At 42.7% G+C, this 15742-nt stretch overlaps 1 protein-coding gene across 3 annotated transcripts in view; it reads left to right on the forward strand.

Annotated features, from left to right (window-relative positions):
* Positions 1–15742, forward strand: part of Mgat5 (alpha-1,6-mannosylglycoprotein 6-beta-N-acetylglucosaminyltransferase) — a 228350-nt gene that overhangs the window by 177255 nt on the left and 35353 nt on the right. For all 3 annotated transcript variants that reach the window (XM_042683383.1, XM_042683384.1, XM_042683385.1), the window contains 2 exons: positions 1029–1178; positions 10935–11081. In XM_042683383.1, coding sequence (XP_042539317.1) covers positions 1029–1178; positions 10935–11081 — 297 coding nt within the window. The remainder of the gene's footprint in view (positions 1–1028; positions 1179–10934; positions 11082–15742) is intronic.

Consider the following 15742-nt stretch of genomic DNA (forward strand, 5'->3'; position numbering starts at 1 on the left):
CTTGCATTCTTTAGAGACAGTTTAACATCTCTGGATATATATTCCAGGCTAACCAACTGTCTTCTCTGGGCCTTCTTTCTTCAGACTTCCTCTCCCAAAAAGAGAATTAGCCAAAAGCAATGTGTTGAGTCTCTAGTAATTTACAAAATGAGGATGGAACCTCAAAAAGAGTTGGCCATAATGCTTTGTTGGTGTGCAGTATTATGTTGCTATATAATGTGTTGCTGCTTAGAAAATGGCACCGTGGCCGTTGTGACTCTTTGATCTTCAAAAATGTACTCATTACCTTGCTCATGTAACTGTAACCCCTCTGTACAGTATTTCTACAATAAAAAATATACCAAAAAAAGGAAAAAAATCTAGCTAGAAGCCAGGTGCCGGTGGCTCATGCCTGTAATCCTAGCTACTCAGGAGGCTGAGATCTGAGGATTGCGGTTCAAAGCCAGCCTGGGCAGGAAAAGCCGTGAAACTCTTATCTCCTATAAACCACCAGAAAACCAGAAGTGGCACTGTGGCTCAAGTGGTAGAGCACTAGCCTTTAGCTAAAGAGCTGAGGGACAGAACTCAGGCCCAGAATTCAAGCCCCACAACTGAAAAAAAAAAAAAATCTAGGTAGATTACTTTTAAAAGAAGTTGGAGAAGCTGGATTGACAAATTGTTGAGCTTAAGAATGCTTCTGGGTTGGCGTCTATGGCTCATGCCTGTAATCCTAGCTACTCAGGAGGCTGAGATCTGAGGATCACAGTTCAAAGCCAGCCCGGGCAGGAAGTCAGTTAGACTCTTATCTTCAATAAACTACTAGAAAACCAGAAGTGGTGCTGTGGCTCAAGCGGTAGAGTGCTTGCTTGCCTTGAGCTGAAGAGCTCAGGGAAAGCTCCCCGGCCCAGAGTTCAAGCACCACAACCACCAACAACAACAACAAAAATGCTTCTGGGTCTTAGAATAACATTCAATCCTATCAGGCAAGTTGTTGGGCAGGTGGAGTGAAAGGGAAAGACAAATGCTCTCTTCTTGTGTTCCCTCTTTAGAATAAGAAGATGTACTTGGACATCATCCACACATACATGGAAGTGCATGCCACTGTCTATGGCACCAGCACAAAGAACATTCCAAGTTACGTGAAAAACCATGGCATCCTCAGTGGACGAGATCTGCAGTTTCTTCTCCGAGAAACCAAGGTAAGCTTTCAATAAATTGATAAACATTCACCAGGGATGAGTTTACAGGTTTCTTTCCACCCATGTCAAAGATGAGATCAAAGTCTTTGCTGCTTTTCTTTTCATCAGTGCAGGAGATCTTTAGGCTATAATTTGGGCAGTGTTTGGTAGAGGAGCTGTCACTGGTGACAATGAGTTTTGAACAGTTTTCTCCAAGTTTACTCACTGATTCTGCCTCCAAAATGTATTTGTATAATTAAAAATGTATTTGTATAATTAAAAATAAAAGCAGTATTTCAGTGGTTACAGCACTTGCTCTAGCAGATACTAGACCCTAGGTTTGATCCCTAACATCACACACACACACACACACACACACACACACACACACACACACACACACACACACACACACACACACACACACACACACACACACACACACACACACACACACACACACACACACACACACACACACACACACACACACACACACACACACACACACACACCCTTGGGAACAGAGCCACAAAAAGGAAAAGTTCAGGCTCCAACTAGGAGGATGGACTTTTTCTCTTGAAACAGGAAGCTGGGGATGCTGAACCACCCCAGGAATGAGGTCCCCAACATGTTTTTCCTCACACAGCTCCTTCAGCAAATATGTGCGGGACACTGAATGAGTTGAGGTGAAGGCCAGTCCCTGCTCAAGGAGCAAGGAAAATCATGGTGGAAAATAACGGAAGGAAAGATTTTATGAGGAGATAAGGGTCGGCTTGCATTAGGCATGATTGGAGATCAGACAGTAGAGAACCCTGAGAATTATTTCCACTAAGTGCTAGCATGATGATATCTTGATTTAACACCAGCGGTCTCTGTCCTTTCTATTTGCTGTCAAGGAAATGCCAAATGAAGGGAAAGTACTTGTAAGCAAACCAGAATTTGCCCATGAAGGATTAGCTGAGCTCCCTAAGTTCTTATTTAGGATTTTCCTGAACATTGAGGAGGTGCTACCTGCTAGGCACAGAAAAATAAAAGGCAGTAAGTGGATCTGCTCCTTCAGGGTCCCCTAAACACAGGGAAACTGTCGTCAGCAGGCTCTGACAGCAAGCACACTGACTTTATGTTCCAGGAGAGTGATTGAGCCGATGGACTCCATGTATTGACAATTGCTAATCCTTGTGTGACATTTTGTTCTTACAAGTATTTGCAAGTGGCTATCCTCTTTTAATCTCACAGCAGTCTTAATAGGTAGACAGAGCAGGTGTGATTGTAATTGAATAGGTAGACAGAGCAGGTGCAATTGTAATTGCTAGAGAGCTGAGCTTGCCAAAGGTAAACTGTAGTTGAGTCATGGAGGTAACTTCGCTCTGCACTTTTTTTTTTCACCTTGCACTTTTTTTAAATTACAAATTAAAGCTCTGCTAGGCCCTTTGCACATCATCCTCAGAAGAACTATTATTGTTTGTTCATTGCATGTATATGTGTTGTTTTGTTTTCTGAAATACTTGCGTATGTACCTAGGGACTCATGCTTACATTGCTGATTCTCTACCACTTGAGCCGTGCATCCAGGTCTCCTTTTTGATAGCTATTTGGAGACCGAGTCTCATGAACTTTTCTTCCCTGCCTAGCTAACCCCAGTCCTCCAGGTCTCAGCCTCCTGAGTAGTGAGGATTCTAAGTGTGATCCATCCACCTGGCTCTAAACTGAAGAACTCTAAATGGGCCCCTTTGAGCCAAAACAATTGTCTATTCTTTGTCATCTATAAACACACTCTGATGCTTTCTACCTCTAGGTCATTTGTGTGGTGTCATGAATAAGAAACTCTTTGTCCAAAAACCTGGTTTGTTTTATTTCCTCTATTTCCATCCAAGGTCACCTGTATGCTCTGATGACTGTCTGGGCCCACCCAGAGTGATGTGTGTCCCAGTTTCACTGTTTCCTATCACCTCTGTCTTAGCTAGACATTTTAGGATCTTCAAGATGTCCAGGATCTTTAAGGATGATGCTATTTTTGCCATTTGCCTCATTTTACTTTCTGCCACATCAGATTGTGCAAAAAGTTCAAGTTCCTTTAAAATAACATTTGGCAGAGCTGGTTTTCCACAGCGTGTCATTACTGTCTCACACGCTTCTATTAACCCAGCCTCTTGAAATGTCTTGCTCAGCCTTGCAAATTTTAAAAGAACCCTTACCTACCATCCATCGAACCTGTCGGAGAATGGGAAATAGGCCAAAACCAAGATTCCCTGATGTCCAAGGGAGCACAAGAAAAGAAGCCCAAAAGACCCAGCCACAATGGCAGCTTGATTTTGGAGTACAAGAGGCATATATTCATCCTTGAAAAACGAGTGCCTTCTAAGGATGTCACTGATTGAATTACATAGAGCCTGCTTATCTAACAGGAAGATATTAAAATACTCTTTGTTGAGATTGTGGCTCAAATCATGGGCAAATGTGACAAGAATGAGGCAGTGTATCACCCAGCAGCAGGCACAAAAATGATTGAATTTCAGGCTTTGAAATAATGGTATAAAAGACCAGTCTGGCTTTGCATTTGTGGCTCTTCCTACATCTAACTCCTTGCTCTATGTCTCTGAGCAATTTAAAAACGATTTATTCCCATCTGCGCTGGAAGTGGCGAACTAGAGCTGCAGAATGAATGGGACCACAAGCTCCTCAGACACATAACTGGAGAGAGAAACAAGTCTGGTTTCCTCAAAGAGATTCGGTGATACAGAAATGATTGATGTCTAATCATCCTCGCACTCGTTACATTTTTTTCACAAGACATCTCTGAATCTCCAGCCCTCCCCACACCAAGCCCAAAGGAACTCTTTGCTTAGCAGAATTGTGTCCTGGCATGCCATTAGAGGGCTAAGCATCTCTAGCAGCTTCTTGCTGTGGAGAGCCTGAGAATACAAAAAGAATTCTGTGTGACAATAAAATCAGAACTGAAAACACTTGGAATTTGTTGAAATCAAAAAGTCCTTTGGCCTAGGGGAATAAATTTTAATGAATGGATGGATGGATGGATGGATGGATGGATGGATGGATGGATGGATGGATGATTACCCCAGAGATCACAGATAAGTCATTAAGTACAGTAAACTCAAAGAGTAGAGTTGGAGGCTGTAAACCAGGGCAGCATGTGTTTATTTTTGACTTAAATCTCCATCTCTTTCCAGGTGTGTCTTTTTCACCTGCCTAGTTTGAACCTCTTCACTTTCTCCCATCTTCCATTGGACTGCTCCGTATTATGTCTGCCATACTGAATAGTACATTCGTCTCCTATACTTCTGTGGTGGCGACTCCAGGGTAGTTTTGAGTTCTAATGTGTAGCCAGATATGTACCTTCTTTTCTGCAGCTGAAAAGAAACTGTAGCCGTAGCATCCGAGGTGAAGGTGGTGTGATTACTCAAGGTGTTGCTGTCCCCTTGTCTATGCAAGCTCCCCACCCTTCCCCCTTCCAAGAATTGAGTTGCCCTTGATGATCCTGCCCTTGGCAGACATGGAGTGTGTGCTAAACTGAACAATCTTGACACCTCACTTCTCCTCCCTCACCCCCAAAACACACACACACACAATTGTCACTAGGCTTTGATGCACTTTGAAATCTCCATGGGAACCTTAGCTTGAGGCTCCCCCACCCCTGGTACCAGACTCCTGTGAAAAGCTCCATGAGAGGGAAGCTTCGATGATTGTGCTCACAGGCATTTGTCCCAGTGCTTGACACAGTACCTGGCTTGCAGGAGGTGCTTGCATACAGGTTGATCACACACAATATGAAAACCAGAAGTCTAAACTGCAGCAGGATTCAAATTTGTTGAGTACCAATAGGATGCCACAAGTGGACAGAGCCACACCTACCCTTAGGTGACAGGTCACAGTCAAAATGCAGGTTGCATAAAACCACTTTCAGGTTATATGTATGGAATGGAATGAATTTTGCACTTAGACTTTGGTCCCATCCCCAAGACATCTGATTATGTATATGAGAAAATCTGAGCCCCTTCTGGTTCTAAGCAGTGTAGAAAGGGATATTTGGCCTATAATTATACAAAGCAGGGAATCAAGATGAAATCCACTGGCCATGTGGGATCCAGGGGCCATGGCCGGCACTAAGCATGATTCATTCTTGTTCTCATGAGTCATACATGTAAATCTCTTGAGCTCTCCCTAGTAGTGGACACTGCTATACTGATGCCCTGGTCTTTTCTCCTCTCCCTGATGTTCCCCAGGTCTCCAGGCCCTGTGAGTGGCAACCCTAGTGCTCACTTGCTTTGGAGAAGTACATCGACCATTTCTGTTTCATGTACTACTTTCCATTCGCTGTCAGGAAGCCATTTCCAGCATGCTTAATTCTGACAAGTTCTTTAGGTCATCTCCCTCCCACCTAGAAGGGGTGAAAGTGGTAAATGTATGTGCATCCTCTCATACCTTACCCTCCCTCTTCCCTGCCCAAATGGGGATGTGGAATGAAGAGTGAAGAGGAACAAGTCAGTAACTCCTTTAACTTTCAGAGCAAAACTGCACCCAGGACCAGGAGTGTTAGCTTATGCCTGAATTCCCAGCTACTTTGAGAGGAGGAAATCAAGACGATCACAGTTCAAGGCCAAGCCAGGCCAAAAAAAAAAAAAACTTAGCAAGACCCCTCTTCAAAATAAAAATTAAAAGTAAATTTAAAAGATTAGAACCGTAAGGCATACCTATAATTCCAACTACATAATAGACCTAAGTAGGAGGATTACCATCCAATCCAACTTATACCAATAAAGGATACCCCACCTGAAAAACAACTAATGCAAAAGGGCTAGGGGCATGGCTAAAGTAGTGGTAGAATGCCTGCCTGGTAAGCATAAGACCCTGAGTTTGAACCCCAATACCACCAGAACAAAGCCACACAGAACATGCTCATTCTTTGTACACAGACACACCTAATTACTGGAAAGACTTAATCCTATTCATATTTATGCTTTTGCTCATTTGTCCTACAAGTATGTACATGTTCTAGATGTATTTCACTCTTGGACACATAGCTTAAGTAGAAGAATATCTACCTAGCAAGCATGAAGCCCTGAGTTCAAAACCTCAGCACCTTCAGAAAAGAAAAAGTATTGTTCTGTGGCAGTGAAGTCCATGAAGTGGCTGGGTGAGTTAACTGCAGAGGCTGGGAACCAGCACATGTGTGTTACACCAATGTGTGTGATCACAGTGTGTACTGTGACTGAACTGACCTGTCATCTCTACCCCTCAGCAGGGGCCCAGGTCCTGTACTGTCCTTGCTGTGATTTTTTTTTTCTTTCCACAAGAGCCTAGATTTCGCCTTATAACTCAGCTGCAGCAAAGCCAAGGCTGATGTCTCGTGGGTGAATAAACCCATGTGGCCTTGCTGTTGGCTGCCTACTCACATGCCTGGTCTAGAACTAATGGGAGGCAAGCCATCAAGGCTTTTCCAAGGCAGTGATGCCCCAGCTTTCAATAGTGACCATTTCAGGATGGCCCACCGGCAGATGCTCAACATCTCCAGTTATAAACTCACCCAGATACTCTCTTACAGCCCCATCTCCAAGTCAGTGAATTTACAAAGTATAATGCATTTGATTTCATGTTTGGGGCAAATGAAAGTGTAGGAAATTTGGATCTTGGTGGAGGTGTCTGAAGCCTGATTAGTTGGTCTCTGGGAGTAGACTAGAGTCTGCCCCAGGAAATAGCCTTTGGTTTGGTGTAGTAACCAACTTTGAGAACTTAAATATATGTGACCAACACCATTGTCACAGCCTCATTAACCCCTATAGATCTTCACCAAAGCCAGCCTGCAGACACAGAGAGTCCGGGCTTATGGAGTGTCAGAGGATGGCACTAATCAGGATGGGAGCGAACATGGCCACTGTTCATCTCATCCTTCAACATCAGGTGCTTGAGGAAGACAGGTGGCCAGAAAGGGACCCTTCAGGCTACATGAAAGCAGCCCTTCCCAGGAAAATAAATTGTTTTCTCCATCCCCAGCCACTGTATGGGTTCTTTCTAAAGCAATACAAGGACTACTTTTCACCAGAAACATGATGACTCCCAGTCATCGAATGAAGAATGAACAAGTAATAACAAGTGAGGCCAGTCATGGAATTGGCCTCTCTACATGGCAATCACAGTAAAGCATCCCATCTCTTCATCTGATAAATATCTCTCCCCTTCCTCATCCAAGCCCTTTGTGAAACAGTAAGAACTCATAAAGGTAACGCAGGTGTGGAACATCCTATAAAATTCCTGCAAACACAACTCCCGTAAACCTGAGCCAAATGATACAAGGACACAATTACAGCTGTGTGACGTGGCAGCTGGATGTGAATTTGGGCCACTGTTTAGCAATGGTGTCAGGTCCTGGGATATGAGGATACTTCTATGTAACATCCATGTAATCTTCCTGGCAACCCAGGAAATCGTGCACTATTATTTCTTCCATTTTAGATATGAGACACTGAAGTATAGAGCCCCTGTATTATCTTCGTCAATACAGAAAATAGATTACAAATGAGCCTCAGAGAATCAATAGTCAGAGGTGATAGACAATAACAGTAATTGAACTAGGAAACCATGTCCTTGGGATTCGACCCCTGGTCTTGCTTACAGAGCAATGAATGCCGTTAATCCCACACTGTTCTGACAGTTTTATGCCATGCAGTCATCCTAGGAACTTCCTGGTCCATGGTTAAAGGAATCTTTGCTAAGTATCCCCCACTTAGGGGTTAAAACAATTTCGTGGCCCTTTCATATAGAGAAAGGTTCTGAGCGGTTTAATTGATCTTTTGTACGTAGGCTAGAATGTCCCAATCCAGTGCCAGAAATAAGAGGTATGGCATTCGGTCTTGCTTAGCATTGATTTGTAATTTTCATTTTAGAGCGTAGAATCTTTCTGTGTAGCAACACTCATGGATGGAGCCTAGGAGATGTTCCATCATCCAGTGTATCCTTGTTAGACTTGGTTTCTGGGGGCCAGACAAGTACACACAAAATAGGGCCTCTTTCCTTTAAGCCTTGATACTTGAATGCCTTCTTGCGTTTTGCCTCTTTCATCCATGCTAAGGAAATCTGTGAGCACAGTGATACAGGAGTGAAGGATCACAAGCAAAGCAATTTAGTTTAGCTCAGGTACCAGTGTATGGCAAGCCCAAAGTATGCAGAAGTTGACGACTAGATGTGGTAAATTCACTGCCAACCTTGTTGTCATTCAACCCTCAAATGTACTATTTGACCTTCGTACATCTGTTCCATTGTAATGTCACAGGTAATGACTATGCATGAAGCCGGGGGAAAAAAATTGCTTATTGACAGACGTGACAGAAAACTGTTATTTTGGTGTTTCCAAGTCATGCATTTCCTGCAATCTTAATTAGTGTGACGAGAAACCTTATTGCCAAGAAATTGTGTAGTGTTTAAGCTTCTTTTGAAAATAGTAAGGCTTGAGAGAGTTAGCTCAAAATGTTTATTTTATGTGTACGAAGAGTCTGTTGCCAGCAGAGCATAGAAATTGGTGTAGATTGTTAAAAGATATAATTAAACCTAGGTCACATTCAAGTCCATTAAGCAACAGCCTCAAATCCTCTTAATTAATAGGTTCAGATTGGTTGGTCTGAAAGAGATAATTAATTTTTCGCCACAATTTTCCTATTTGAATTGACAAGCATTGTACTTTTTCTATTTGCTCCATAGTTCTGGACAATTTCTAGTTGAGAAAGATATCTGCACTTGGTGGCAGGCCCTGATTTTCAGAGGTCAGAAAATATTGTGGGCTCCAACTCTGCCCCTTAAGCCCATGGAGACCCAGTCCGAATCTTCTAGCAATTTTCTTCTCTGAGTCAAAAAGATCCGCATGTTTTATGCCATCCTGTACCCAGCCATGGCCTGATAGAGGTTGTCTGTGTGTCCTTGGACAGCTGACCCATCTTCCCCAGGGCATGACTAGGGAGACAGCCCAGAAATCAAAAGCCCTAAGGATGGTTACCTTGAACTCTGAGTGAGCTGGAATGTCTTGGGAAGCTAGCACATCACACTCTTGCCTGTGTGTGTTCCGCTGCTGTGGGTCCAGCTTCTCTACCTCCGAGCCACCAGGGCCAGGACAAGTCCTGTGGGTATGAGTTCTGCTAACCTCACTTCTGTTCACTGAAGAATAAAAAGATGCAGAGCAGAGGTATCCAGGAACTACAGAGATTTGCCTCTCAGCATCCCAAATTCCACCACCATGTTTTCCCTCACCTTCATGGCCTGTGATGGCACTTCTGACCCAAAGAGAATGACCCAGCCAGGAGTGGAGCTCTGAAGGCCTCCCAAAGCCTCTTTTCTCTCCAGCCCCCTTCCCTAGGTACATTGTAGACATGAGGGAGTTTATTCCACCAAAAACTCAGCATAGTTGAATTATTCTGTGTAGAACAGAAGTGAATAGGGTATTCTTTTAGAAAACCTGAGCTTCTCCTTCTTGTCCCAGAGTTCCTGTGGGAGCTGTATGGTTGTCCAAAAGGTCAGCTCTGGGCTATGCTGCCCTGGTACGTGCAGTCTGCATCTTCAGTGTTGCCCAGGGAACCTGCCACCATGCACTCCAGCAGACCCTTTCTACACCTAACCCTTTTCAAGCAGCTGCAATGCCTCTGTGGGGAAGAGAGGCAATGGAGCCCCGAGCTCAATCCAGTCACCCATTCCCTGACCTGGTTCTTCTTCCAAAGGAACTATCTGCCCTGCTCTAGAGCCCAGTTGGCTTTTGTCACTTGATGCTCCTGTGGGCACTAGGCCCAAATACAGACTCTTTGATGTGGGCAAAGAACCCAGACTTCACCCATTCCAGGCCTCGGAGGCCAGGATCCCTGGCCTGCATAACCCCAGCAGTGCAGAGGGTATGTGGTAAAGTTTGTCTATGAAATGCTATTCCATGTGTAGGTTCAAGAATCAGAGCAGCTGAAACAGCAGCATGCCCCCTTTGTCACGGTGGCTCCCTGCTGGTCCTGTGATCCTGATTTTAGGGATGTGTTTTTGCTGCCATCTATTGTCTGCTTGGAGGAATTGCATGGCATGCCTGCTCTGGTGAGGGAGGTCCCCTGGCAGATGGACCCTGCAGAGCATCCTCTGCCCCTACCCAGGGGAAAATAAAAAAGAGATGTTGTCATCCCCCAGTGAAAAAAACCATTATGGAAACCTGTGTTTACTGACCTACCATCGTTTGAAAGCAGTTTCATTTGAACTGTAATCAAACCGCCAAGTGACCTTTCTGTCCCTGGCTCTGCAGCCCTGAAAGGGCCTGTTGTTCTGCTGTTTCAATGAAGAAACCTTCTGTTTGGTTAAGCAAGTGTTTTTCCAGTCATGTCTCCTGGGGAGTTACAGAAAGATGATTGTTGGGTCTTGGGTTTTGTTGTTGTTTTTCTTTTAGTACCCCTCAACCTCTCTATCCACACACACACACACACACACACACACACACACACACACACACACACACACACACACACACACACACACACACCATTACACCCTTTCTTTGCTTTCTTAGCAGAAGAGAGTTTGCTTAGCCACAGTAATTTCACCAGGGCTTTCAGTCTCTGTAGTGTTTTGTAGAGCCAAGTATGAGCCCCTTTTCTTTACCCCCACCTGCCCTCCCTGCCCCATGTCTGATAGCCTTCCACAGTGCTTGAGGTATTCAAAGGAATGGACATCAGGAGAAGCCCCCTGTGAGCCTGGAGGCTAGTCCTGACTGATATGTTTATATGATGCTCTTTGTCTTGTCTTACAGTTGTTTGTTGGGCTTGGGTTTCCTTATGAGGGCCCAGCTCCCCTGGAAGCCATTGCAAATGGATGTGCTTTTCTGAATCCCAAGTTCAATCCACCTAAAAGCAGCAAAAACACAGACTTTTTCATCGGCAAGCCAACGCTGAGAGAGGTGAGTATCAAAATTATCCTACGTTCAATAAGAAGAAGAAAAGGAATTCAGGTGTTGCTCAGTTAGAGAGTACTTGCCTAGTGTACACAAGGTCCTGGCTTCTATCCTCAACATGGCAATATAATATAATCTTGTAATATTATATAATAATAATAGTAATTTCTCATCATCCATGGAAAATTGGTTCTAGCCCTGCCCCTATGCATATACAGATACCAAAATCTGGGAATACTCAAGACTCCTGTGTAAACTAGCATAACATTTGAATAAATCATCTCTAGATGACTTAGCTGTAAATAGCTGTTGTACTGTATTGTTTAGGGAAGAATGAGGAAAAACATCTGCATATGTCCAGCATCAAGTATTTCTTGCATATTTCTGGGTCTACCGATGCTAAACCCATGGATATGGAGAGCTAACTCTATTGTAAACTTCATCTAATGTGGCTGAAGCTGGAGCATGGGGGAGGGCTTGAAGGGCAGATCCAGAGGTTTAGGGGGATGAATAATGATCACACCACCTTATTAGTGGCAGGGGGCCAGGATCTGAATCTGCATCTTCCCCCACAAAGTATCTTTCCACACTACTCCAGCTCTATCTTAACCTACATGTAGTCATTCCTTCTGATTATCGCTGAACCCTGGAATATAGAGAATGAGATCAACTGGGTAAAACCTTCATGGAGAATCAACTCTCCGTGATATGCTGTGGAGAATATAAAAAGTAGCCTATGAGCCGGGTGCCATTGGGACCTATGCCTGTAATCCTAGCTCTCAGAAGGCTGAGATTTGAGAATTACAGTTCAAAGCCAGCCTGGCCAGGAAAGTCCATGATATTCCTATCTCCAATTAAGCAACAAAAGCCAGAGGTGCAACTGTGGCTTAAAAGCCTTAAACAAAAAAGCTGAGGGACAGCACCTAGGTCCTGAATCGCCTGTGAGTGTTCTCAAAGAACTGCCACCTTAAGACATGAGGTGTATCCTGTGAGACTAAAGTAATGTACCTGATTCTGTAGCTTACCAACAACAGGCACCATCCTGGGAAGTAACCCTTTCCATTGTTATTCACAGAAGCCTTGTTTCTGTTTGAATTGCCTTCAGACATCCTCTTAGAAATCCTCAGTGGGTGACAAATCACCAAGGGGATAGTTGGATTTGATTTGAGGCAATAAACAAAAGTCATTTCCAGCTAAGTGTGAATGAAGCTTTGTGTTTCTGTATCTGGGCAGAAACAGGTGTGTGTAAGAAACCGTAAGATTGGTTTTCTTGTTAGTTTCAGGTAGTTAATAAGTGGCTGTGGCTCAGGGCCTCTCAGGGCCTCTAGCTAGGGGCTTACACCCATGGGCAGCCAGCCCTCCTATGATGTAGAGCAGGGCTGTGCTTTAAAGCATTTACTTTTTACTTTTGCTGCTTTTAAATCCTTCTGGTTTGCTTTCCTGTCTCCCAGATAGTACATAATATGCATTTCCAATGGTTATCCTTTGTTAATGAGGCAGGAATCATGCCATGGATTATTTTGAGAATTCTTTCTTCCAAATCTTTCTACCATTCATGAAATGGCCAAAAGAGAAGTAGAGCAGGCTGACCCATACATTAGAGGTTAACCATAGCCCGGGTGACCTCTGTCAAGGGTTAATTGTATGTTTTCTTGCTTGCTTATTCCTTCTGCTAGTGTAATAAACTTGAACTCTTCAGTTTGGTGAGTGGTTTCCTTTTCAGACTTTGTTCATCAATTACTCAATAATAATGTATACCTGTGTGTCAGGTGCTGTGGGAGGGATTAGGACATAAAGATCTAGCCCATTGTTGGGGAAGGCTTAAAGGACGTGCCCCAGCAGGCAATATGTCTCAGTTTAGGAGTCTCTGCTTTCGCTTGTGACTATCTTCTTTGAAAAATTGGAATTTGAGATAGAAAACAGACGTAAGTCATCCCTAGGGGTTTTTTGTTTTCACAGCTAGAAACTATATATTTAATGTATACAACTTGATGGTTGATGTACATATACACAGGTTATCTTCTTGATCAAATCAGTTAACATGTTCATCACTTTACATAGACTCTGTGTGTGTGTGTGTGTGTGTGTGTGTGTGTGTGTGTGTGTGTGTGTACACTAGATTTGCCCTCTTGGCAAGTTCCAATATACATAGCATTGTTCTTAACTGTAGTCATCATGCTGCACAGTAGATTTTTAGAACTTACTCAGCTTATTTTTTTTAATTTAATTTTATTGTCAAGGTGATGTACAGAGGGATTATAGTTACATACATAAGGTAATGAGTACATTTCTTATCTAACCTTGCTACCCCTTCCATCATTTTTCTCCCACTTTCCCTCCCCTCCCCAATCTTCCCCCTTACAAGTTGTAAAGTTCATTTCCAACATATTGTCTAATAGTATCCCTGTTGCATTAGTTCACCCTTTATTCTTTGTCTCACTATTTCTTTGTTCCTTTTCCCATCCCCAATTCAGATAAGCATATATATAAGACACAGGGTACTAAAATACAGTGACAACAGGGGATTAAACCAAAGGGGGAAAAAAGAAAGAAAAATAAAATAACTCTTGAAAAAAAATTATATTAAGTGAAATAAGCCAGGCCCAAAGAAACATAGGTCCCATGGTTTCTCTTATTTGCAATAACTATATAAGTATAGGACAAGCAGAAAAGCTCAGAAGCTATATACATATGACCATATTAAGATGATGTGAAGTGAAATTAATCCGAAGATAGGGACACAGTAGTTTTTTTCTTTCTTGCTTTTTTTTTTTTATCGTATTTAAAATGTACTATGTGATTTGTTTGTTTCTCTTGTATGTTCTTCCCCCATGGTATAACCCCTGTTTTCACTGTATTTGATGTCAGAGCCCTGCATCTTGTATATACATTTTTCTAATTTGGGGAGGGGAAGGGAAATAACAAAATGTTGAAAATGAACTTTACCACTTGGTGGGGGGGAGTTGAGGAGGTGTGGAGGGAAGGGATGGTAGGGGAAAAACAAAGGAGAGAGTAACAATGCTCGATAGGAAATGTACTCATTACCTTGCTCATGTAACTGTAATCCCACTGTACAGTATTTTTACAACAAAAAAACATAAGAAAGCTCCTTAAAAATAAATAAAATAAAATAACTTCACACAATACATTACAAACAACAACAAAGAAAAAACTTGTTTCTATATCTTGGAGTTCATTTTGCTTAGCATCATCTTATATGGTCCTATGTACATAGCTAATGAACTATTGTGATCCTCTTCTAGGACTATCCTAGACATATACTAATTATTACACATGAGGGAAACCATGGAGTCTATGTTTCTTTAGGTTTGGCTTGCTTCACTTAATATGATTTTTTCCAAGTCTTAGCTGAACCTTTGTACTTTGTGATCAGTATAAATCTTCATTTACCCTACCGCCCCACATCCCTGGGCAACTATTGTTAAAGTCTGCGTAGTGAGTTCTGCTGTTTCAGGTCCTACAGGTGAGGCCAGGTGAGGCCAGGCAGCATTCATCTTTCTGAGTCTGGCCTTATTTCATTCAGGCCAAAGTTCTCTGCGTCCATCCAAGTTGTTACAAATGGCAGGATTTCTTTCAGGTTAAATAATATTCAGTCTGGTGCATACACACACAATTTCTTCATTTGTTGATTAGCCGTTAATAGACTGTGTTCATATCTTGGATATTGTGAATAGGGTTTTTACGTGTCTTTTCAGTATCCTTATTTCCTATCCTTTGATAGGAAAATTCCACCCAGGAAAATGTAAGTCCTGATTTGTGTGGTAGTGCTCACGCTCATTTTTTTGAGAAAGCTCTATACTGTTTTCCATAATGGCTGTGCTGATTTATATTCCTTTTTGTGTGTGTATCTTTTTTGTCTTTTTTATAAAACCATTCTAACAAGCTTGAGGTGATATCTCACTGTGACTTTGACTTGCATTTTTCTGATCATCGATGGCATTGAGCTCTTCTTTTCTATTGCCTTTCTGTGTCTTTTAAGAAATAGCAATTCAGATCTTTTGCCTATTTTTAGAGGATTGTTTTTGCTATTGTGTTGTAGAAATTCTTTATATGTTTTTAACTCCTTATCAGAGACATCATTTGCAAATATTTTGCCCTGTACAATGAATGTACTTCCTTTCCACATGGGTGATTAGTTCTGTTGGTATGTAGAAATGTTTTAGTTTGATGCAATTCCATCTTCCTATTTTTGCTTTTATTGCTTGTGCTTTCAATATAAAATCCAAAGTATATTTGCCCAAACCAGTATCAAGTCTAATTCATGTTTAAGTTGATTTTTATACATAGTGTGGAATACAGATCTAATTTCATTCCACACGTAGATATCCAGTTTTCCCAACACTTTGGGGGCGGTGGGGGGAGGGAGGGGAGGAGGCTCATGAGCTTTAATCTGGGCCTGAGCACTGTCCCTGAGCTTTTTTCACTTAAGGCTAGTGCTTTACCATTGAGATACAGAGCCACTTCCGGTTTACTGATGATTAATTGGAGATAAGAGTCTCAGACTTAGGGGCTGGGAAGGTGGCTCAGTGGTAGAGCGCTTGCCTTGCATGCCAGAGGCCCTGGGTTTGATTCCTCAGCACCACATAAGAAAAAAGCCGGAAGTGGCGCTGTGGCTCAAGTGGTAGAGCTCTAGCCTTGAGCTGAAG

The sequence above is a fragment of the Dipodomys spectabilis genome, unplaced genomic scaffold (genome assembly GCF_019054845.1).
Source record: "Dipodomys spectabilis isolate Male_0828 unplaced genomic scaffold, ASM1905484v1 ptg000081l, whole genome shotgun sequence".
Classification (NCBI taxonomy): domain Eukaryota; kingdom Metazoa; phylum Chordata; class Mammalia; order Rodentia; family Heteromyidae; genus Dipodomys; species Dipodomys spectabilis.